This window comes from Archocentrus centrarchus, chromosome 4 (genome assembly GCF_007364275.1).
Source record: "Archocentrus centrarchus isolate MPI-CPG fArcCen1 chromosome 4, fArcCen1, whole genome shotgun sequence".
Lineage (NCBI taxonomy): Eukaryota > Metazoa > Chordata > Actinopteri > Cichliformes > Cichlidae > Archocentrus > Archocentrus centrarchus.
The window spans coordinates 13,871,979-13,896,601 of NC_044349.1; the positions used below are offsets into that span (position 1 = coordinate 13,871,979).

Sequence of the window (24,623 nt, forward strand, 5' to 3'; positions counted from 1 at the left end):
CTGACCATGTCCCAGGCAAAATTGGCCAGCCAGTAGAGAATCGGTTTGACCCCGCTGACAAACTGCAGGTGTTTGGCTTTGCTGACTCGCTCCTCAATCAGAAAAAGTACAAAACTGGCTGGCACAAAGGACATGGCAAAAATCACACAGATGGAAACCAGAACATCCACCGATGTAGTCATCCTGAGGAGGAAGAGGAAGCAGCAAAACACATCAGCACACTGTGGACCTATTTCATTTATTTGAAAAACTGCAAACTGGTCCTTTTTTAAAACTTGGTTTTGAACAGTAGAGATTTTACACCCATATTGGTATAAACAACAGTGCACAGAGTTTAAATTCACTCTTATCTTCCTCTTGACATAAGCACAGGAAACAAAATCCATCAGCTTCAACTTCAACTTCAACTAACATGGCTACTTCAGTGAGCTGCTTCTTGGTGAGGTTGAGTGGGTGATTGTAGGCAGTGATGCCGTGCTTTCTCCTCTCTGGACCTGGTGGCAGGCTCGCTCTTAGCAGGCCATTATTCATCACATTGACAAAGGACACCATAGCGTGCCAGCCTTTGTTGTTGTACCACACCTGAGTACAGCAAAGAAAGAACATTTAAGCAGCCGCAAATATCTGGACCCATCACCTACATCCCTTGAAAGAGGGCCTTTCTTTAAAGGTTGAGGATAATAAACAGAAGACAGATAAAGAGACACTCATTTACCTTCACATTGTTTTCACGGTTCAGCCCTCCTAAGACCTCTGGTAGTCTGTGCAGCAGATGATCCAGAGAACTGTTCTGTGATTAACCAGAGAACATTTAGGCACAGAAATGTTGACTGCTTTATTGGTGGATGGTGTTGGGGGTGTGTGTGTGTGTGTATGTCAATGTAAGGGTAAACACCGAAGAGACATTAAAAAAAAACATTAGTGTTATTAAATAACCTTGAAAGCCCACTGTACCTGTGGGACTCGGAAACGAGTCCTGATGGCCATGACCGAGTCTTGGAGATATTGGGTCTGAGATACCGTTGTGCCTCCGAGGGAGAAGCCGCCATATCTGTGACGCATTTTTGAAATAATATAATGGTAAATTTTGGAGTAAATTTTAAACAAGTACAAAGGATTTAAAGAGCTATCACACTAAATTAAAGCAGATATTTTCCTCTAAATCTAATTTAATAGCTTACCTGAATTCATTCACCCACTTCTTGGTTTTTAGGCTGTTAACGGCACAGAGAGACAAGAGTTAGAAGATTTAAAATCTAAAAGCTTCCAATCATGGTGGAAAAATGTAAAAATTTTCATTGCCAAATGAAACACAATTATGAATACCATGAAGAATTTTGTCAACTGGGATCGAAATAAATGATAGCCCTATGTAAATTATTATCATATTGAGTTAATGAGGTACCTTTTCTTGAGAATTGGAGAGTAGGTCTTCACCAGGTAATCTGAGATGTTATAACTTGTCAGATTTTGCAAGATGTCTCCAGTTGCCCTCTTTATCTGAAAAATAAAAAATTTTAATGGTTCAGGTAAAAGCAGTAGGGTCCAATACTGTAACGTTGTAAACACACTTCCACAGTCGGCGATGTTCACAACAAAGGTCGTCTTTATTAGCAGAAAACGGCTGCTGTAGGCCACAGCCACGCCAACCACAACTACAACAACAGAACAGCAACACACACACACAGGCAAGCTCTCGGTCTTTTCTCTCTCTCCATGCTGCCTTCACGAACCTCCCGAACAGTCCGAAATCCCACAACATCAACACGCTCTCTAACTAAGAGAATCGCTACAATACATTATAGACATACAGTTTAAAGTATTTTCAATATTTAACAACATGCTATCATTAAAAAACCAAACATTTCATGAAAATGTTACAAGGTTTCAGATAATGTTGGCTTTGCTTTCTTTTTTATATTATATTATTATTTCTTTTTATATTATCAGTTAACTGAAAGTTGACTGGTGATACTTTTCATCCCTTATGCAACTGCTGTTGCAGAAATCAGATCACCCGTCACTGAATTACAGTAAATCTGTCCAGATGGGACACCGTGCTGACCTGTGGAGGTGGAAGCCCTCCAGCACCAACAGGACACTCAGGGAGCATTCGGTAGACGTCCTCTGTGCTGCACTGACATTCAGGTGACGATCTCTCTCTGCTCAAGTTGCCTTTGCTAAACATCTGCCAGGTGGAGTAGGATAACTGTGGCCTCATGAACAAGCCAGCCCGCCCACCTTCACACTGAGGATCCCTGCAGGGAGAAGACAGTTTTGGTGTAGTAGCTATCAAACACTTGCCTGCATGCCCAGTATCACACTGATGTGCATTAAACTAATAAAAATATTTTTAAATGTTGCAGATTTCCTTAAATCTATACATTTACTTATAGCAGATGCAATTTCTGCTGATTGCCACTGAAGGCTGTATATTATAATGTTTTATAACCACTTTGTAGCAAAACAAAAACTGGCACTTTCTGAAGAACTCAAGAAAAGGTGCACACATTTTAGCCACAGCAGTATTATCTGTGTAAGGAAAACAAATATTTTCTGGGTGAATAATGATTTTCAAGCTTTTCTTTACACTGTAGTCAACATTATAATGTCTCAGCAGTATGAATTCCTCTACCTTTACTACTTTCTTCACAAATACCACTAAGACAAGTTTAATGAGATGGTCTTACATCTTGCTGTCCTCCTTTTCCATGCACTTGGTACCGAATCCAGGCTGGTCCAGGAGAGCTTCAAGCAGATTCTCCGTGGCTGGGTTTCCAGGGTCATCATTGCTGTGAATATTAAACCAGAAATGAAGGAATTCCTCAACAATATGAACAACAACAATAACTAGAAAAAAAGCATTTCCTAGAGAAAATGCAATGTGAATGCTGAAAGCTAAAAAGATTTGAGCTGTAATGCCTAGAAATGCTTAAATAAACTTAATTTGCTGAATCAGCTTAAATGCAGAAAAAGAAAATTAAAATTAGCACTAACTGCCTATTTTGAACCACCTGCCTCATGCGTCTGAATTTGAATCCACCAGTCAGAAACAAGCTGCTTCAATCTGTGTCTTTCCCTTCAAAAATCCTGCTGACCTACCCATAAACAACAGGTTAACACACAAAAAGTGTAGGTCCCGGTAAAAAATCTTTTAGACTATGAGCACAAGGAGATGTTACTGAAGCAGGACATGTATTTTTATGTCTATACCACTAAAACTGAGTGCCTCAATTTTGGTTTTTGCCCCAAAGAGAGGAGAAAAGTTAACACTGGAGTGAAAGTCAAATGTGAAAGGTACTCTTGAAACTCTCAGGCTCCTAATTTAAATTCTGTAAATGGTTTTGAAAAGATCATTTTCTTAAAGAGCACAACCATAGATACAATTTGAATTATAAATTGTGAGGATAGACCAAAATTTGTGGGGTAAACAGAGCTGAAATATAAAGAAATTTGAAAGGTAAAACAGCTCAAGTTCTTCAGTGGGTGATGATGTCACCACCCTAAAGGGCCTCCATAGAAAACTATTCAAATTTCTGAAAATTTCATGAAACGTAAACTGTCACTGTTTAAAAACTATAAACGATATCAACAAACCGAGTAATACCTGAATAGTTCAAGGTCTTGAGACCCTCTTAAAGTTTGAATTTCTTTTCTTACTCAAAATATGCTGAACTAGTTAACTGTCAAATAGGGTTGGTTTGAAGAGAATTTCAAACCTTCTTTTTTCATTTCAAATGGCAAAAACAAAATTCATAAAAATTTAAATATTTTACAAAGTAAAATAAAAGTTACAAAAAAAGTAAAAGCATAATTCTCTGGAAAAAGGTGAAAGTTTTGATATTAATACAGTTTCTGTAGCACAAAGCATACGGAAGGAGTTAAAGACTGAAAAACGTGCCGAAGGATAACAATAATGTGAATGTTCAACAGCATTCACATTAACAAGACATGAGGAAAACAGAAGGAAGTTTGTAGGTGGTTACCACTCATTGAGTGACTGACAGGATTTATTGCAGCAGAAGATATGGATTAAATCAAATGGGTGGAGAAAGGAAAATAATGGGGTGCACTCCTACCTGAAGAAGGTGTACTGTTCGCCGTACATCCAGGGCTGCAACTGCAGGGCAGGGTACCTCCCAAAAGGAGGAACAATGAGGCTGAAGAGCAGGGCGATCAGCACAAACAGAGCAGGCAGAACAATCTGAGGCAAAAATCAAGATCTACTTAAGGACATTTTCTATCATTCTTCAACACATATCTAATGACAAACAGCTAATTTAATAGAAAAGAAGTAGCGGTAGAGCTGAGTGGACATTTTAAAAAGTTGCTGACAGATTGTCTAACCTGAGCAAAGATTCCCCGGCGGCTCCTCCGAGCATAAAGCCAACGTTTCATGAAGAGTGCTCTCAGCTGCTGCCATGTCAGCCACCAGCCGGTCACAGGCACCCCACTGTGGCCATCTCCATTCAGCAGGTCTGTCTCCCGAGGTTCTGCTAGCAAGAAGAACAGTGTGAGAACTGGACTGATAATGTACACTTAGCTGATAAATACTTATATCCAGACACGACTGTGGATACAGAGACAAAACAATCTAAAGTTAAAAACTGACATAACAGCTGACTGTTATGTCAGTTTTATTATATTTTACGTCTATTTTCTTTGCATTTTCCCACTTTCTGTGAATAGGTGTGGTGTGTGGTGGTTTTAAAAGTGACTAAAACTTGAAAATCTTCATCTGATTTTAGTTTGTATCATTTTTCATAATCTTGTCATTTCCATAGAGAAACACTTAAAAATAGTAATTCAAAATTAAGTTATGTACACAAACTTTTCACCATCTTAGGGAAAAATAATCTAATCTAATAATTATTTTCAGCCGTTTATGAGCTGAGAGTACCTTGTTTACGAAGCTTTTTCCTTCCTGGCAGCATCATGGAAACAAACAGTCACAATGGGATACAAACCAGAAGAGTGGTTGTGCATGAAATGAGGTATGCACACAAATCTATGTATTTGAGTGTGTGTACACACACCTGCCTCTGGTTCTTCAAGAGGATGCCCATCAGCTCCCTGCTCTGACAGCTGCTGGCTGTGGGGTGATTCAGACTGCAGCTCTGGGCCAGTGTCCACAGCAGTCTCCTCTGCCACTCGCAGAAAGATCTGGAAATTACTTTAAATTTAAATCATCTGTACACGCACAACAAGGCACTCTTTGAAGGAGTGTGAAAATAAAAAAAACATAAAATTTTACTGGAAACAGCATAAATTTACAACGTCTTAATGGAAATTTGATACTTATACTGTGTTGCAGGATCAAGATGGAGGAAGTTCTCAACCAAAGCAACTTTAAGTTCAAACCAAGGCATTTTCTTTACAGCTTAAGCTGCAGACAGCAGATGGCAGTGAAGGGAGCATGCAGAAGGCTTGCAGGATATCATGCGAGCAGAGTAAGTGGCCACTTCATCCAAAGGTGAGTTATCAGGCTCCGCAAGTCTGCTATCAGTGCTAATCGAATGCTAATGTTAAGCCCATTATGGGCACGGCTGCTCCACAAATATCCGGCCTGCCTATAGACAGGATGATACGTGGTTCTAACAAGCTGTTTACTGTTACCTTCACGCTTGTGGACTGTTTATTTACTGAATCAAATACACAGTGTTGTGTTTTTTACAGGATTTAATGCTGCTCTTTCTCTGATGGTGACATATAAACCCATGACATTTTTATACCAGTTTTAGTCACAACCAAGCACCCACTGATTGAGTCTCATATTTTCCAATGATGTTATGTTTATTCCTGTTTTGTTAGCTGTACAGCATTTACATGTAACTGTAACTTTGTCTCACCTCCTCGAGTGTGCTGTCTGACAGGCCGTAGCTGCTGATTCCCAGTTCAGTCAGTCTCTGATCCAGTGCGGATAGTAAGATGGCCAGGCTGCTGTCTTTGGCGGCTGTCTGTGGCAGGTTGATCACTGCCTCGCGTCTAGACTCCTGCACCAGCTTCGCAGCAGGGATGTGGTGTTGCACCAGTGAGAGCAAAGCTGCCAAGTGTCACATGGAGATGGTGATGAATCTGACTTTAAATTTTTTGCAACAACAATAATGTACCAAACAATTTATTTGAGATGTTTTCAAACATTTACTGAAACCTTGAACTTTTCTGTACATTTCCAGGTGGACCTATACATGAAAACAGTTAATTTGGATGGAATCATAAATGATCTTTGAAGCTGCAAGCTCCTTACCACAAAGTCTCTATGATTTCTGCTGTCATGCACGTAACTGTCCTGATAATTCACAGCAAGCAGGGACAAAGAATTTTCATCAGTGAAAATGGATATGAAGTGGACCCTCTTCTGCTGTAAGCTACGTATGCAAAACTACAATTTCAGACATGTAACGAAAGACAATCAATACAGTCGTGTGAAAAGGAAAGTTTTCATGAGACTCAAGCCTCAGAGTGATTCTGGCAGACTGTCAGGCGACTCAGGACGGGAAAGCGGCACTCTACTTACATGATATATATACTCCTCCAGGTAGAGGAGTTTAAGTATCTTGGGTTCTTGTTCACAAGTGACGGGAGAAGGGAGTGGGAGATTGACAGACAGATTGGGTCTGCGTCTGCAGTGATGCAGACGCTGCACTGGTCTGTCGTGGTAAAGAGGGAGCTTAGTGTGAAAGTGAAACTGTCGATTTACTGGTCAATCTATGTCCCTACCCTTACCTATGGTCATGAGCTTTGGGTAGTGACCGAAAAAATGAGATTGCAAATACAAGTGGCAGAAATGAGTTTCTTCTGAAGGGGTGGTTGGCCTCTCTCTTAGAGATAGGGTGAGGAGTGTAGCCAGTTGGGACGGGCTCATAGTCGAGCCACTGTTCCTCCACATCACAGAAGAGCCAGCTGAGGTGGTTTGGGCATCTGACTAGGATGCCTCCTGGGCGCCTCTTGGGTGAGGTGTTTCGGGCATGTCCTACTGGGAGAAGGCCCCAGAGCAGACCCAGGACATGCTAGAGAGATTATATCTCTAGGCTGGCTTGGGAATGCCTCAGTGTCCCTCAGATGAGCTGGGGAAGGTGGCTGGGGAGATGGAGGTCTGGGCTCTTAGGCTGCTGCCCCTGTGACCTGGCCCCAGATAAGCAGAAGAAAATGGATGGATGGATGGATATTTGGTATACAGAGGAGTTCATGGTTGACTCAGTGACTGCAAGGATCACATATCCTATGGGTGCAAAACAATCCCAAATCATCAACCCTCCAGTGTTGACAGTCGGTATAAGGTGTTTGTGCTGATATACTGTGTTTGATAATCACCACACGTGACGCTGTGCATTATGGCCAAACATCTCAACTTTGGCCTTGTCTGTCCAAAAGGACATTGTTCCAGAAATCTTGTGGTTTGTTCAGATGCAACTTTGCAAGCCGTGCTGCTTTCCCCTTCCAAACAATTAATTTGGCAATTGTCATGAACTTTAACATTTAACATGCTAACTGAAATCTGTAGAGTCTGAGCTGTAGCTCTCTGGGGTTTTATGCAGTTTCTGTGAGCATTACAGGTTCTGACCTTGGGATGAATTTGCTGGGACATCCACTTCTGAGAAGATTGTGGCACTCTGTTAACACACAGCTGAATGCTCCAGACAAGCAAAACTTCTGCTTTAATAGACATGCTCACGCTTGTCGATGATCAATTAATCTCATGTGGGGAGAACCCATATTGATTCTGACAATGAGTAAAAATTGACTTAACACTGAACCACATCGATACACTGGGGAACTCATATGACAGTTAAATACTCACATGAACTGCTATCCTCACTTCCCAGCCCGGTGTCTTCACTCAGCGATGAGTCGCTGTCCTGAAACACAGAGTAGAGTTTGCAACAGCTGCAAATAGACAAACACGAAGGCCAAAATGTCAGCAACTAAACTATCCTTTCAGGACTCTGGATTTCTGTGCTTTCTTTAAATTCATGTATCAATAATAATAATAATAACAAATATATATAAGAACAAGGTAATAAAAAACAACTAGCAATTCACCTAAAAATTTGTCTTTTTAAAAAAACAAACAAACAAACAAGCAAACCAAAAGCTTTAATTTCTATAATGAAAGTGAGTGAAAGCAAACCTTGACAAGAGGAGGCAGCTTGTTGGTGCTGATGCTGGTGCCGGTGCAGATACTGGAAGTACTGGGAGTGCTGGTGTCCAGTCCTTCCCTCTTCACCACAGTGAGGTAGAAGCCAGATCCCAGCTGGGATTTAAGGAAGAGTGGTGAGCCACAGCAGCACAGCTTCCCCTGAGAAATGATGGCGATCCGGTCACCTAACAACTCCGCTTCATCCATGTAGTGGGTGGACAGGATGATGGTCCGGTCTGATGAGGAAAGAGCACGGAAACACACAAATGAATCTTAATTTTCCCTGTCATTTGGTATCATGTTTGTCATTTGTTTCAGATGTTAGTAGGATTTTTTCCCTATTAGTCTGAAAATAAGCATCTCTGAAAAGAAAAGCATCTCCAGGTTTTACAGCGATGTAGCTCAAGGAAACTAGTGTATTTTGTAATACTTTATGTAGGCCCCACTTTTGTGTAATTATGTAATCTTTTAGTTCAAATAAAACTAAATTTACAAACTTGTCATCCCTAAATAGGAAACTAACCAACAAGTGCCTTTTAGGCTGCTGGCCCTCTAAAATGTGCTTTCTTCTCACCCTTAAACACCCACTCAGAAAACCCTGCCTCACGGCACCTTTGCGGTATTTGAGCAGCAGGTCCCAGATCCCTCTGCGGGAGTAAGGGTCAACACCAGCTGTAGGTTCATCCAAGACAACTACCTTCGAGCCTCCAACAAACGCTATTGCCACAGACAGCTTTCTCTGCATGCCGCCTGACAGACAGAAAGTTTCAAGTTTGAAAACAAAACAGATTTAAAAACAAAACGGAATCTTTGGTATGCATAAAGTTTCACACACTGAAGTGAAAATAGTAACTTTACCTGAGAGGTTTTTGATCTGTTCATGACGTTTGTGCAGGAGGCCAACATCCTCCAGTAAAGTGTCCACCTCAGCCTTCACCTCTGCTTCAGACAAACCCTTCATACACCCATAAAACCACACATGCTCCTCCACTGTTAGTCTGAAAAAAAATGAAAATATTTAATAGAAATCTGTTCTTTTATATGTATTTGCTTCAGAAGGTATTCAGAACTCTTTGAGAACACTTATGGTACTGTAAATATACTGTTTTCCAAACAATCTATACTATAAAAAATACTGACTGAAGTTCTTAGAAATTATAAAAGTATTCAGAACCTTAATTCAGCACTTTGGAGAATATTGTCAGTCATAACAGCTTGCTAATCTCGATAAAGGCAGTTTATTCTTCTTCCTGGCAGATCTCTTCAAGCATCTGTTTACTGCCACCTTCTGGTCTCTCCATAGATGTTGTCTAGGGATTAAGTCTTTGGCTGGGCTACCCAAGGACAGTCAGAAGCCACTTCAGCATTATGTTAGCTATTTAATTTGGTTTACAATCATGACGTGACAAAAGGTGACGCATGTCCCCAAATAGAGCTTCTGCCCAAATAGTTCAGTTATTTAAAAATGATCAAGTAAGACAATTTTTTTCCCGCATGCTCTCAAAGTTCTTTAAAGGCAGTTTGACAAGGAAGCATGTTGTCACATGCCTTTTACAGTGGCTGCTGTATAATAAATGATATGATATTATTATGGTGATATGATATTATCACCATAATAATATGTCCTTATTTATAGTGATGTCCTTACAGTAGTCATTCATCAGACTGACCAAGGACCTACTGACTCATTCACTCATGTTGGGCAAAAATCCAACTCTGGGACTTTATCCATTTTACAATTACTGGGAACACTCAAATCTTTAGAAATGGTGTCATACCCGTGCCCTTATTTTTACTTGACCAGTTTCATGTACATCTACAGCGAGCTGTGAGGATTCTCACAGTTCAGTTTTGTTGACTGTTTCCATACACGCGTTTGCCCTTCTAATTTCTGTTCAATCAGAAGTGAAAAAACACGTTTTTAAAGATAATTAAAGCATGATAAACCTGACTACAATTTGTGTAAAAACAATGCATCAGTCTTTTGATTTTTAACAAACATGAAGCAATTAATAATCTAAACAATTAGCTGAAAAGATAATCAAACTGTTTTTTTTTTTTTATGAAGTTGTCTCATTTCATTAAACAATCAATGATTTATTTGAGGTATGAACCAAAGTGAACAACTGTGTTAACCACAGAAGAGGCTATCAAACAAAACCAGAGTAAGTTATAAAAACAATGTGCAACAGAGCTTGTGTGCAGGCCTTACATGTCAAACAGGATATTGTGCTGTGGACAAACTCCCAGTGTCCTTCTGATGGTGTACATTTCATGGCGGATGTCCATCCCTTTGATGTACACAGTCCCAGAGGTGGGTGGGAACAGACCGGTCAGGACAGATCTAACCAACATCAGACATAGAAACATACTGATCCAACACACCTTCTACATTAAATTATAATCACAACCTAATTCCTATTTATTAAAATTAGAAGTCATACAGCAACAGTGGAACTGTATGAGATTTGTTTGTAAAACTACATTTTAGTAAATGAAGCTCCAAAAATTCTACATGTAAATTATGTGTATGATCCCACAAATGGTGAGAGTATTTTTCATTCAACCAGTGAGATTATTATTATTATCTGTAAACTTAAAAGGATTGGTGCTGATAACTTTCATGGTGCTCTTACATGGTGGTGGTTTTGCCGGCTCCATTGTGGCCCAGAAAAGAGGTGATCTGCCCCTCATAGAACTTCAGGTTCAGATGGTTTACAGCCAGTTTCCCCCCCTTCTTGTAGATTTTCACCAGATTTCTGATGCTCACACCCAGAATCAAATTACTGGGTTCTGGTTCAATGTGTTCTGATTGCAGACATAAAGAGACAACATTAAATCTATGAATTTACTTGAGGAAAACAACACATTATCATTTAAGTGTAGCAAGTCACAGAAATGCTTCCACTCTAGTTGTACAAACAACAGAAAGAAGAGAAAAAACTAAATGAAAAGGATTTTGGATAGCTTGAATCACAATCCCTTAGTCAACAGAACAACGTGAAGTCTAGACCAAACTTCAGTCTCCTCGTTTTCTCAAACCTTGTAATTAATTGGCTTATAGTCTCAGCTCATTACCTTGATTTGTACTTAATGGGCTTAAGACTACGAAATTGCCAGGACTGTCTTTAAAATGGTATGACGAACTGAGCTGAAGATATTTCAGGCAACCTCCAAAAATCATCACTGAGCAGGATGACAGATGACTAAAACGCTTTCCAATAAACAAACAACTGATATAAATGATAAGTTATAGTAATGAGCCTTCCATTAGAAACCTGCAGACAAAAATATTATAACTCAAAAGAGAAACTGTACCTTCATTCTGCTCTGTAGGTGCAGGGGGGATTGGCATGCCTGCTTCAAGAGGAACACCTCCCCAGTAGTTGAGCTGAAAGATGAAGTACCATGGCCTGGGGATCCCATACTCACCTGACGCATAAAACACAAACTTATGCACACATTTATCTGAAGGAAAAATTGCAGTGTTAAAAATAGCTGCCACAAAGACAAAGTAGCATCTCTCTTGTAACTGGTAAAATTTTAAGAACATTTTTAAAAAAGCAATAGCAACTCAACAAAAAGGTTTAATTTGACCACTTTAATGAGATGTAAAACCAGGACTGTAATTAACTTTCATTGCTACACAAATTAACTGCCTTCCCACTGAACCACTTAAGTTTGACTCTGAACTAAAACCAAGTCTTCCATATACAGGAAAATACAAATGAAAAATTTATAGTTTGCAACACAGACAGAAGACTGTGATCATCTTACAACTCTTCACAGATATACAAAATATTCACAGTATAGCTAAGAATCAAGCTAGAATCATCATACCAGGAAACACTGCTTCGATGTACCAGGCCGCAACGGCGTAGATGAAGGCATCCACATAAAGCATAACTATAGAGATAGTGAAGCTGTATCCATCTCCTTCCACAGCACTGGCGTTCAGGTTGTACCACTGAATGCCCACACCTTGCTCCTCATACTGTGAGAAATACTCACAGCCAAAGCCAAAGGCCACAGGAGAAAGGAAACTCTGAGAGAAACCAACAATGACGTTACATCCTATTTTACTTACATTCATAAATTAAGTTTACATTAAATATTAATTACTCTCATACAGTACCAGTCCACAAGTTTGGACAAACTCATTCAGTGAGTGTGTTCAAACTTTTGACTGGTACTGTATAATGGTTGAACATGACCGCTCCAAAAGGGCCATGTTCATTATTAAGAACTAAGGGATTTTTTCCCCCTATAAACTTTCCCTTGTCCTTAATTATTTTACTTACAGCTAAGACTCTGTGTGTGGTGTTAAGGTGGTCTCTCCAAGCAACGCACAGTACGTAGGGCAGGTAGAGTCCAAAGTAGATGAGTCCCCCGCAGGCAGCTGACAGGTTGGCCTTTGAAAAGAAGGTACTGATGAGGAAACACTGCATGATAGTGGCAGTGGCAAAAGCTGTGAGGAAGAAAAAAATAACAGCTGGGTTGCTGTATGGCAAGATGTCCCCCCACTGCAAAAAAAAAAGAAAAAAAAGAGAGGAGCACCATCAGTGATCAGTTAAAGCTGCTATCACAAGAAACTATAAAACACTTTAATACGTAAATAATTTCTGCTAACACGCTCTCTCATTACATTAAAAAAAATACGACTACAGTCTTTGTGATGTTCACATATTCTTGTTCGTGTCCAGCCTACAGGGTTGCAGTCTAGTGTGCGTTTGTCCTATAATACAGTTGTGCAGATGATGGGTCATCATCTTGCCTTGAGCAGGGCAATGAGAAGTGCTGCAGAAAACAGGAATGGCACAATGCTGCTGATGAACCAGCTGAGCCAAAGTGTCCCAGTTCCCAGACCCATGATCCTCATGGTTTCCTTCAGCCTCGCCTCCTTCTCATACACCACACCTTTGATAATCATGGCCACAGAGTAGATCCACGCCAGGGTCATGAAGAGCGGCAGGGAGCGGTTCAGCACTCGAAGAAAACTGTTGGAAAGGTAATCAAAGAAGAAATACACGTGTTGATGTTAAACCAGTGATACAAGAAAGATTATAGCAGCAAGTTTTAAACATAAAACATGATAATTATGAATCTTTTTCTGAGCTGCACTCCAACAATCCTGTCACATGAACTCAAGCACTCCCCGACACTTACGTCTTTGACAAATGCATTAAACTGTGTAATATATAACTGCATTAGTAGAAAAAGTACTCTGATATAATGCTCATACATAACTGCTCCAAAAGGGACACGTTTATTATTAACTACTGCTATTAGTACTACTAAAGTACTAATGCAAGATCTGGACATTTTTAACACTTTTCCCCAATACTCTTAGTGATAGCTTTTACGTTCTGTGCTAACATACTAACTGCAGAAGGTTGATCTAAATCACTCAGGTTGTAACACCATAAAGTAAAAGGGACTATACTCGTGTGAAAAAGAAAGTTTTTACAAGACTATATGTAGTGCTTACTGCTTCCATAGGAAGTAAGAGGGTAAACAGCAGCCAGTTGCTGATAATCAAATGGACTTGACTGACTTACTATTAACAAGTGTGAGCACCTCTATAAAAGTTGAGGTTTTGGCAGTTTACAGGTCTGAAGCATTCATGGCTTGTCTCAAAAGTATTACCAGGAGAGACCATCAGCTGTCTAAAAAGAACATGGTAGTACAGCTTAGGCTTTGTAACCTGAACAAACCACAAGACTTCTGGAGTAATGTCCTTTGGACAGACCAGACCAGAGGGGAGATGTTTGGCCATAATGCACAGCACTATGATGGGAAAAAACCAAACAGAACATATCAATACAAACATGCAATAGCAACTGTCAAGCACAGTGGTGGAGGGGTGATGATTTGGGCTTGTTTTGCAGCCATATGATGTGGGGTCCTTGTAGTTGTTGAATTAACCATGGACTCCTCTGTATACCACAGTAATCTAGAGTCAAATGTGAGGCTAAAGCTTGGCCCAAATTAGATCATGGAACTGAACAATTCTACCAAGCACAGCAGCAAATCTACAGCAGCATGGGTGAAAAAGAAAAGAATCAAGGTTTTGCAATGGCCCAGTCAAAGTCCAGACCTCAACCTGACAAAAATGCTTTGGTAGCACCTTAAACACCGAATGTGTCCCATGTGACACGACATACTTAAAAAGTGCCGCCGTTCGCGGACTTCCGGCAACAAATACCGTAATACCCCTATATGGCTGTGACGCGCAATTTCTGGGCTTTCAGGAACCGTTTGCATTGTTTCGATAGGACAAACGGTTGCGGAGTTACGGTAATACGCCAGCTGATCAACGTTCCTTTGATCAGCCAACTCTGAGCTGATACGCCATGTCTCAATCAGCTGTTCGCCACTATTGAGGGCAAGAAACGGGCACTTCAGCAGCGATCGCCCGGCGTTAAAGGGCTACAAGAGCTGTGCACAAGCAAATGTCTGCAAACCTCAATGAACTGAAGCAACATTGTAAAGAATAGTGGGCCAAAATTCCTCAGCAACAATGTGAGAGACTGATGAAGTCACACAGAAAACAACTACTTCAAATTTCTTTAAGTTATGGGTGCTAAAAGTGATCCTGTGAAAACTTTCTTTGTCAAAGGACTATAAATACACTAAAGACCAGCCCTTACATTAATTCATAATCCTATATATTAATTTTTATTTTTCTTGTATACAGTGTGCAAATAAATAATATGTTTATGTTTTTTATATCCAAATCTTTTAAACTGATTAGCTGAGCTATTCAACAATTTTTTTCACATTGTCCCCTAATAATTTCAGAGGGTGCAACAGCTACTGCTAACATTTACAGTAATTCAATTTAAAAAAGAGAGATTTTCCTCATTTTCATGACGTCTCAATGATTCCCCTCAAGGACAGCAGATTAAGTTTTCCCAGAACCACAGGGCCAGGGGCTGAGAGATTAAACAGAGATCTCTCAGTTCTGTTCAGATTCAGAGTAACTCTTTCCTCACCTACAGCTGGTCTACATGAAATGCTCAACAACAGATCAAAGCTGTGTGGAAATTTTACACCCATATCCGTTTATGATTAAATGTCACTCACACATCGTCCACATAGCAGGGGTAGGGCATCTGTTGGATGTAGATGCCGGTAGTCTGTCGAACTCCAGTAAGCACTCTGCTCACCGCTCTCTCCACCAGGTCCTGCACATACACGAAACCACCCCAAATATAGCGCATATCACTGAAGGGGTCAGCAGCTGGACCTGGATCCCAAAACCTGAAATTAAAACAACAAATGGTTTAGAAGAAATCAGAGGTTTTGTTGCTCGAATTCAAGCGCTAGAAAAACCCAAAATGTCCTTGCTAGTGTTTTGTTTTTCTGATTAGTTTGCATCTCAATATGATTAGTTCAATTACCCCAAATGTTCTCCATTTATAAAACAAAGTTAAGCATTATCAACAGCAGGTGCAGCCCTATGTTTAACTTCTGGAAAAGAGCAGATGGTTAAAAAGAATATGCTATTAGTGATAGTAATGAGCTGTAACAGTAACGGTAATTCTCAGTACCGGTCCTTGATCTTGTTGGTTCGAGTCACATCATCAATGTCCATTCGGATTTTGTAGGTGACATGTGGGGGCAGCTCAGATGAGGAGGTGTTGGGCAGCAGGAAAACCACACCTGCCCAGAACTGCCTATCCTCCAGGAGCTCCAGTGCTCTTTCAATCAGCTGACCCTCAGTTTCCAGTCCCTCCAGTTTGTTCAGAGAGAAGCACTGCAGAAGCCAATGGAAAACTTTTAGAAAATATGAAAAGAAAATTAAAAGGAATTTCCCTACGTTATCACTCCACCACTCTGCAAAACTACAACAATAGCAGTTGTTAAATTTTTAAATATAAAAAATAACTCATTCTGTTGCACATATTACAACTGCAAGGCAGAAATTTCAGATTTTCTTACATGTCTTTAAAACACTAATGAATAAAAAAATGAGGGAGAACCTCTGTGACTTGCGCAAGAGTGGAGATAGTTTGGTTGATGTCATTGTAGATGTCCAGCCAGGTTGGTGGTGATCTGGGGCTCCGCGGAATATCTGGCGAGGGAGTCGACAGGAAACGTGCAATGCTTGAAGCTGTCCAGGGTGTGTTTTCCAAACGCAAGTTAACCAGTAGAGCAATCTCTGGCTGCCTCAACAAATTCTGTCTCAAATACACACACACACACACACACGCACACGCACACAGACATTATTGTGCAACTGAAAAGGATGTGCAGCATCAAACACTGCATATTACACTTCTCCCTACTGTAAGTTAGAGAGTCTGACCTGCAGCATGTGAACCTCCACACTGGTCTCCATGTAATTTTTGATTTGCGGTCCCACCTCAATCCAGGCTAAATTTAGCTCCTGGATAATCTGCAGGTCTTCGAATGTTTTGTTCACCTTAAGCAGACCAAACAAGTTAGCTTAAGCAGTCCTACAAGTGCAAATACAGAAATATGTCTTTTGATTTACAAGTTTTAAAGTATGTGGTGGTGATGTCAATCAAGGAAACATCTAGTTTCTTTTGTAGATAATATAATTTCCTTGTTTGACTACATCTTTTGTTTATAAAACAAGAGACAATCCTTGTGAGTTTTAGATTGTTGTACCTCTTTCATAACTTGCTGCACTGGAGGAGTGTTGGGTGTGTACAGCAGTTTTCCGATGAACAGAGGTTTGATTCCTCGCCACACAATGCGAGACAGAGGGTTCGACTCCAGAGCCTGGATCAAATTTTTACAGAAGGGAGCTGCAGGGAGCAAAGAATCCGCCAAACAGGACATATGTTAAACAATCCTAAAATAGTTCACAGAACACAACAGAGCTGTTTTTCAGTGGGGTTGTACTGATTTACAGTGATACAAAATTTATTTTATTTAAGGTGATTGCAACCTGAAGTACAGAAGGGTCAAGGCACACAGAATCTGCACAGCATCTTACTTGTATTGTTGTGTTCCAGATCCACATCCTCTGTGCCATTTTTGCCCAAAAAGGACTTGATGTCATTGTCTTCATACCAGTTAAGGGACGGGATGCGTTCGCCTCCAAGTTCAGGGTGACCACACATGATCTTCGAAAAAGCTCTGAAACTTTCCCTGGGCATCGCCGTGCGATTTTCTGGAGACAGAACACGAAGAGCTGCGCTCATCTCTGCAAAACTGGAGAGGGAGGAGATCTGAACGAAGTCAAGGAGGAGTGAGGAAACAGAAAAAGGCAAAAACCTGTTATGTCCGGTGTCTCATCTGATTAAAATACAGGCAAAGGCTGAATCTGGTGCACTCTTACATTATCCATGACAGCCGCAAGCTCCTGGGAAACTGAGGTGACAGCCTTACTGATGACCCTGAGGTCTCTGGCATTGGCCATTAAACGGTCTCCCTGGGAAAAGAGAAAAGAGATGGACAGTTATAATGACGGTATTTTGAATTCACTGACTTTTGCACTGGGTTCTCCATCAACTGATACCTACCGTGAAGAACTTGCTCAACTCAAGCTGAGAGAGGAAAAGGCGCTCACTCTTTTGCAGCACATCTGCTGGTAAGTCACACAGCTGGGTCTGAAGATCAGTCATGGCAGCTTCTCCTCCATCCACTGTCAGCACCTGTTCTAGGATGCTCACATTACACACTAGGTCCTTTATCTGCATCTGAGTTACAGCCAATATAGTCTGAAATGAACAAAGTCAATTAGACATGTTTACTTTTATGAATGTTTGGTTATGAGACAAAAATAACGTAAAGGAAAGAGGCTTGCTAGATTAAAATATGATCACAAATTGCCAGACTTTCCTGTAACAAGTGATAGTCACTGAAATCTTCTTAACTTTGATTATCTTCTGCTTTTTCTATGCTACTCATTTCTGTTTTATAGTTATCTCATTCAAAGGGAGTTTTGTTGAACCACTGAGTAAAATAACTGAGAATAATTCATTCATTTTTTTTAATGTTATTTGTGAATCAAGACAGTAAATCTGATTTGTTTCCTCTGATTCACTAAAACAGATTTATTCTGTTTCAAATATTCAAATTGAATTGGTTTGTATCTTAAGCAGAGATTAACCACTTAGGCCAAATATTCTGGGCTTTAGCAGGTTGTTATTCTACATAGCAGATAATGGTTATTTTTGGGACTAAGGCTGGTACCCAACCTGAAAATTAAGTTTAGAATTCAGTAGTGTGTCCACAGTCACAGGCTTCATGCTGGCATTGGTCAGGAGGAAGGTGGAGAATGTCTGATTGGGTCTCAAGTAATCTTTTACTGGGAGATCTACAGTGGAAATACACAGAGTGATTAAGATTAAACTCAGTGCACTCACCACATTGCATGACAAATCAAAGTCCAAGCTAGACTTGCTACTTAACAACTACAACAAATTATGCAAAACAAAACATTTTGCAGGTTAGTCCACAGTATAAGGTCTTAAAGTTAATACAGTTAATTTGCAACTTTTCAGGTAATGCATAACATCCAACAGTTTCTTCCTTTTCATATTAACATGAAAACAACAGATTTATCATTTTGAAAAGCTTCTTCCTTCTTGTGAGAGTAATACACTCGACTGCAAATTCATAAAGCTGAACTGCGTGCAGCTACAAAGAGGCAGAATCAGTCCCGTTCCAGTAACTGATAACTGCATTGTTCATTATTAATGACTCTTGACATTCATCTAGTGGGCCAGTGCAGCAGCTAAAGTGCATTAACCCTGTAAAACCTGACCCATGAAATAATTGCCAGAAAATAAAATCTTTTGAAAATGGAGTGTTTTTGAACCTTCTGAAAAATAAAAAAAAGAAAATGAATATTAATTTGCATGTATGAGTTTTAAATTGGGTCACATTTGCTACATCTTTTTTCAATTTATTGTTTAAAAATGTGCAATTTATTTTTGTTTTTTGGGGAAGAAAATTTAATTAACGATTTAGACGTCTCAGAAACTCAAAAAAAAGCATGTATTAAATATGATGCACTTGCTATAAAAAGGGTTAAACACGAAAGCCTGCTTAGGTAGACTGTTCACATAACCCAGAGACACAGGATTCATAATTTTACTTCCTTCTCTCTTTTTAAATAGACATTTACCAAAAATAACTTTCTCTTTCACTCATCTCCTGAGAGGTTTAATTAAATAATAATTTCCTCCTTCCAAACAAGACATCCTGCAGAAAATGAAATGAAATGAAACAGTGTACCAGGTTCTTTAAAGTGTCGATGGATGAGGATTTTTAGTCAGCTGATGGTAATATTTGCCTTGCAGAAAAAGAAAACACTGAAAACCTGCTTTCACTCAGTCTGTTCTTCAACAGGGGAAGTCCATGTAACTCAATATGACCAAGGTGAGATGAAGCCAAGCATTCACTATGTGCTGCTTTCACAACAGCAGTAACAAACAATCAGCAGGTTATTCAACGTCTGCTTAAACCATGCATACAGATCGCCTGCTGTATGCATGGTTTCATCAAATTAAATGTGATATTTCTTTGTGTAAATGCTTGTTTATAAAATGTCTTTTAAAAAGAGAGGAGGTTTTGCAGTTCTGTGACAAACAGAAATTAAGCTCAGCTACTTGGCAACAAAACTGTGCCATCAGTGGTGCTCAAATGTTCAACTTTTCCACAATCAACAAACAAACAAACAAACAAAACTAAAAGCCAGAGGTGCTGCTGTGTGGGATAATCCCAACACTTTAAAAAACCCTGAGCCCCGCTGTATGCTGCAAGTCATGCTCCGGAGATGCGCTGCTGCTGCTGCTGTTTCGACAGCCTGACAGGAACCATCCATTCAGGAAAAACAAAACAAAAACATATAAAACACAAATAAAAAGGAGGCCGGCCCTGATTTGACCGTGACAAAACTTTGATATTTTTAAAAAGCCAGTTGAACATTGATTTTATGTAAAGCTGCATGTTCTGCCACAATGGCTGAACATATTCAATAGTCATTCTGATTAACAGTGCCCACTTCTATTTTGTATCACATTAAAAAAATTCTCAAGTGCCACTCTTCAAAGTTTGCCCCCAGTTGAACACATTTTCCTGTGGATCAGTGCTAGAACAGATTCAAACAAGCTGCATTACTTGGCAAAGCTCTACTTTCTCTCAGCTTCCGGACACTCTCCATCAGGTTCTGAAAGCCAACAAAGCTCCGATTTCCACTGTAGGAAAGAACAGCCTGGACATCCATGAGAAGACGAGACAGTCTAGAGGAAAAGGACAGTGAGAATGGGAATGTGATACTTAATGACAGTAAACATCAACTTCATGTTTGCATACAGAGTAATTTCCTGCTAATCCTAAATTTGTCCCCAAAAATTCTATTTGCTTCTGTTTTGAATTCTAATGATTTCTGTTGTGACTCTGATGTTTAGAACTGAAAACAAGAAACTCATCATCACAGAGTATTACCAAAATGAAACAAATAACGAATGTGGTGGATAGTTTAAGCTGATTTATGGCATGAAATAAAAGTATGAAAAAATGCTGTCTGGAAAGTAGAGAAAAATCTGTATTTGCTAAAACTTATAGAAGATTTAAAAAATCCATAAAGACCCTATGCCCAGCCAAGGAACAGTTCAGTACATAACAACTGTGAAACCTCAAGAAATAAAACTGCAAGCTGACTGGTATTGGTCTTCTGATTTAATTCTGAAATTATGGTATTTTCAAACAACAAACTATTCTTATAAGATGTGTTTATGTAAACTCATGCAACATATGCAATTTCCCCAAATGAGCTGAAAGATGCAGGAACATAGGTATGGTCTTTCCATCTACTGATTTCTGCTTTAATTCCAAAATATACTCTTACTTATGGCTTTTCTTTTAATCAGAATGCTACTACTGTGCCCTTTAAGCAATGATCCTACTCTAAACTGCACCACTCTAAATGGCTGACCATGTTTTTAATCTCTGGTCTACTTACATGGAGTTGTTAAAGTTGCCAATCTGGCCGGGTATCTCCCCTGGTGTCAGGCTGTGGAAGCAAGGGTTGTTGATGTTGCAGATAATTCCCTGAATCCAGGGCAATGTCCCTGCTGATGGCAAGGCTTTGTTTGGAAAGTGACCTACAAGGAAAGGAAAGGAGATCAACCTGAGTCACAAAACAATGAAAATACTGTGGAAGTGACCTGAAATACAATCTATAGCTACTAGACTGAGCAATAATCCTAACCCAAGCTTTTCAGCTTGCATTTGTTATGAGCAGTCTTAGCATGCAATACGAATTTTAACAATTTTATAAAAGCAGAGGTTTTGGCAGTTTGGTTCGGTTGTGTGTTAACATAATGCTTCAGTCTTCTCCGGAGTGGACATAAGAAATTCACCCCAAGGTCAGACCATGCAATGCTCAGAGAAACTGCAAAAAAACAAAGAGCTACATCTCTGAGTCTAAAGACCTCAATTAGTATGTTCAATGTTAAAGTTCATAAGAGTATAATTACAAAAAAAAAAAAAAAAAAAAAAGAACAAGTATGGCTTGTTTGGAAAAGCTTTTCTATCTTTAAAGAACATGGCAGTGTGGCTTAGGTTTACAAAGTTGCATCTGAACAAACCACAAGACTCATGGAACAATGTCCTTTATCCCCACAATCAAGCACAAAGGTGGAAACACAATGTTTTGGGGCTGTTTTTCTGCTAAGGGTACAGTACAGTTTCACCACACTGAGGGGCCAATGGACAGAGCCATGCACTGTAAAACTTTGGATGAGAACCTCCTTCCCATAGCCAAAACACAGAAGATGGGTTGTGGATGTGCAAACCTGGTGACCAACTACAAGAAACATCACTGCTGTGCTTGCCAACAAGGGTTTCTCCATCAATTCATATTTTGCTTGGGGAACAAAAACTTCTTTCACAAATCAATTTAAAACTTTTTTGTAATGTGTTTTTTTTTCCCCTGGATTTTTAGTTGATATTCTGTCTTTCTCCATTAAAATGAAACTACCATAAAAACTAGAGACTGTTCATTTCTTTGGAAGTGAGCAAATTTACAAATTCAGCAGGGGATCAAATAATTATTCCCCCAACTTAAATGTTCAATCTAATTCCTATTGACTGTGGTTCAGTGGAGGCCCTTAGATGCGTTTTGTGTAAAAACTAAGCCCATCTGATACTCCTGAAAAATTCAATTTGGTAATTTGCAAGCTTATTCCCCACTGTTTTCTTGTCTCTAGAATGTTTATATCTTCTGCAAAAACAAAGTTAGCAAGATGTAACTTTATAATGCACAGACTAACTGGCCTCAACAGTTATGTCACCCCATGTTAATGCAACACTTCTCAAAGAAGGTCAAGAACACAGCAGGTTAGGAACACAAATGTGCGTGTGTGGCACAAGACTCACTCCAAGTGAGTTAATCCTCTTTAACCAGTTGGCTGAAGGCCATTTTTAAGACCTGTAAGCATGTTTGTGAAGAAATACAAATATCACAATATCACTCACATTGGCTCTGTTTGTAAGGAGGGTGCGAATGACGGACAGAGATGAGGATGACGAAGAGGAAGAGCGGCCAAAGGATCTCGATAATCAGCTGGATCTGCACAAGAGAAGAGCAGGAAAGAAACTGTCAAATAAGTGCTATGATACTTCAGATGGTGGTGTATTTACAGTAAAAACTAAAAAGAATGATATGTTTTGTTGTCCAAGCTTTGTCTCATTCATAGTCTTTCTTAGAATCAACAAACTCTTGCTTTTCTTTCTGGGTAGTGAACATGTGGTCACCTTGTTCCTTCTGCGGTATGTGGTGTTCTTCCAGAGCAGGAGTAAAAGTGGTGTAAAAAGCCCCATTGCTCCCACCAGCTACGTGGACATGATGTGATCCTGGAAAAACAGTGGTGAGAAAAAGACAGCAGAAAAAGTTGGCTGAGCCCTCTCTTCAATTACAATTTATCATCTCTGCCTCCATAATGTCTCTCAAACATAGGCAAAGGGGAAAAAGACAGAGCCAGCTAACTGTGCAAAAGAAGTGTTATTTTTAATGTTGACTGTGATAAATGTTATTAGTGAAGACAGTAGTTAGGAACTGCACACGCCCCTTAATCCTTACAGAAAACATCTTTATTAAATTTTTGTACTCCACTGCGTTTTCTTTGACAAACATATGTTGAAAAAACTTGTGTGTGTGTGTGTGTGTGTGTGTGTGTGTGTGTGTGTGCGTGTTTTGAGTAAAGGTTTTCTTTTCCGCCCACTGTGATCTGCTCAAGTCAGACAATCCCCTGCTTTATCCTGAAATCCTCCTGATCCAAACAGCTTACCTGTTTCACTCTAAGACATTCACTTTTGCTCTGCCATTCCTCCAGAATACGGTCTCTTTTAGTTGTAGAAAACAACAAAAGGCTGTAGAAGTAAGACGGGAAATGCTCTGACTAATTTCCTTGGCAAACCTAACAAGCGTCTGCAGTCATTCTGCGCATGTCCGTGCAGGTGCAGGATGGTTTTTATAACCACTGAAACGCGTGCTAACGTTTCAGATTTTAATATTTTTCTATATTTTGACCACAACGTTTCCTACAGGGTTGTTATTTCCTGTTTGATAGCAGGAAAACATTAGCAGGGATCTAATGTGATCTAATGCAATGTCAGGTAATATAACAAGCTGAAGTAATAATGATTCATGCTCTCATAACACAGAAACTACGCATTTAAATAAGTTACAACTTTGTAGTGCTTGAATGAAACTAAGGCATTTCATCATATATTATTAAAAAAAAGATATGTTTAGAAAACAAAGTAAAAAAAAATACTGTAACTACACGTTTATTAACAACAATATTTTGCGGCTAAGATTACACTAAAAAGGGAAATAGCTTAAAAGGACTTGAAGTAACATTAGCTTCCTTTTCATAGCATCTTTTCAATTGTGCTCTTGAGTACACCGGGTCCGAAAACAGTAAATGAACAAACTGAGCAACCAATCGTAAAACAGATGTTAATACTTGCCTCTGTGTAATGAAGCTGATATAAAAGCTTCTCTCCGCGTTTCCAACACACCAGCGGCCGACAGCTTGACATTGACTTCCCTGTGTTTATGACAGCGGCTGTAAGCTTCGTAAATGCCCGCCCACACCTAAAGCGGATTGGCCAAAGTACTTGAAAAGGGGCGTGGCTGTAGAAGCCGGTTAGGAATCTGATTGGCTAGGGTTATAATTTCGTAACTGAAGAAAAGTGGATGGGCTCAAAGAACTGACAGGTGCTGTAGGTAATGTGAACTTCTTATATTTAAGGAGTAATGCCATCTCTTAAGATACTTTTATCAATACAATCAGCACCATTATATCAGAATGAGGAACATTTTTTTTTTTTAATAGGCCATTAGACTTGTGAACAGCCACCTCTGACATGTGGACTGAAACACAGGTACACAGTGCTCCTGCTGTGTATTTTGGACTGGTACTTTCACTATACGCATAGACTGCTTACAATAAATCCCTGTCGTACACACTTCTTTTAATGCAAGATAAGA

At 39.6% G+C, this 24,623-nt stretch overlaps 1 protein-coding gene across 1 annotated transcript in view; it reads right to left on the reverse strand.

The window, feature by feature from the left end:
• The window catches only part of abca7 (ATP-binding cassette, sub-family A (ABC1), member 7), a 33,995-nt gene extending 9,804 nt beyond the window's left edge, over positions 1-24,191 (reverse strand). Inside the window, exons 1-37 of the mRNA XM_030726610.1 lie at positions 24,101-24,191; positions 22,883-22,981; positions 22,604-22,697; positions 21,087-21,228; positions 20,243-20,364; positions 18,316-18,434; positions 17,638-17,835; positions 17,454-17,546; positions 17,109-17,343; positions 16,778-16,917; positions 16,452-16,568; positions 16,126-16,323; positions 15,694-15,899; positions 15,227-15,403; positions 12,915-13,137; positions 12,442-12,663; positions 11,981-12,185; positions 11,459-11,572; positions 10,777-10,948; positions 10,353-10,484; positions 8,999-9,138; positions 8,753-8,890; positions 8,132-8,376; positions 7,802-7,859; positions 5,850-6,043; positions 5,037-5,163; positions 4,901-4,924; positions 4,348-4,496; positions 4,080-4,204; positions 2,691-2,792; positions 2,066-2,258; positions 1,406-1,500; positions 1,182-1,214; positions 955-1,051; positions 716-790; positions 413-582; positions 6-183 (exon numbers count right to left, since the gene is read on the reverse strand). Of these exons, the coding sequence (XP_030582470.1) occupies positions 6-183; positions 413-582; positions 716-790; positions 955-1,051; positions 1,182-1,214; positions 1,406-1,500; positions 2,066-2,258; positions 2,691-2,792; positions 4,080-4,204; positions 4,348-4,496; positions 4,901-4,924; positions 5,037-5,163; positions 5,850-6,043; positions 7,802-7,859; positions 8,132-8,376; positions 8,753-8,890; positions 8,999-9,138; positions 10,353-10,484; positions 10,777-10,948; positions 11,459-11,572; positions 11,981-12,185; positions 12,442-12,663; positions 12,915-13,137; positions 15,227-15,403; positions 15,694-15,899; positions 16,126-16,323; positions 16,452-16,568; positions 16,778-16,917; positions 17,109-17,343; positions 17,454-17,546; positions 17,638-17,835; positions 18,316-18,434; positions 20,243-20,364; positions 21,087-21,228; positions 22,604-22,697; positions 22,883-22,948 (5,118 nt within the window). The 5' untranslated portion in view covers positions 22,949-22,981; positions 24,101-24,191. The remainder of the gene's footprint in view (positions 1-5; positions 184-412; positions 583-715; positions 791-954; positions 1,052-1,181; positions 1,215-1,405; positions 1,501-2,065; positions 2,259-2,690; positions 2,793-4,079; positions 4,205-4,347; positions 4,497-4,900; positions 4,925-5,036; positions 5,164-5,849; positions 6,044-7,801; positions 7,860-8,131; positions 8,377-8,752; positions 8,891-8,998; positions 9,139-10,352; positions 10,485-10,776; positions 10,949-11,458; positions 11,573-11,980; positions 12,186-12,441; positions 12,664-12,914; positions 13,138-15,226; positions 15,404-15,693; positions 15,900-16,125; positions 16,324-16,451; positions 16,569-16,777; positions 16,918-17,108; positions 17,344-17,453; positions 17,547-17,637; positions 17,836-18,315; positions 18,435-20,242; positions 20,365-21,086; positions 21,229-22,603; positions 22,698-22,882; positions 22,982-24,100) is intronic.
• Positions 24,192-24,623: the final 432 nt, after the last annotated feature.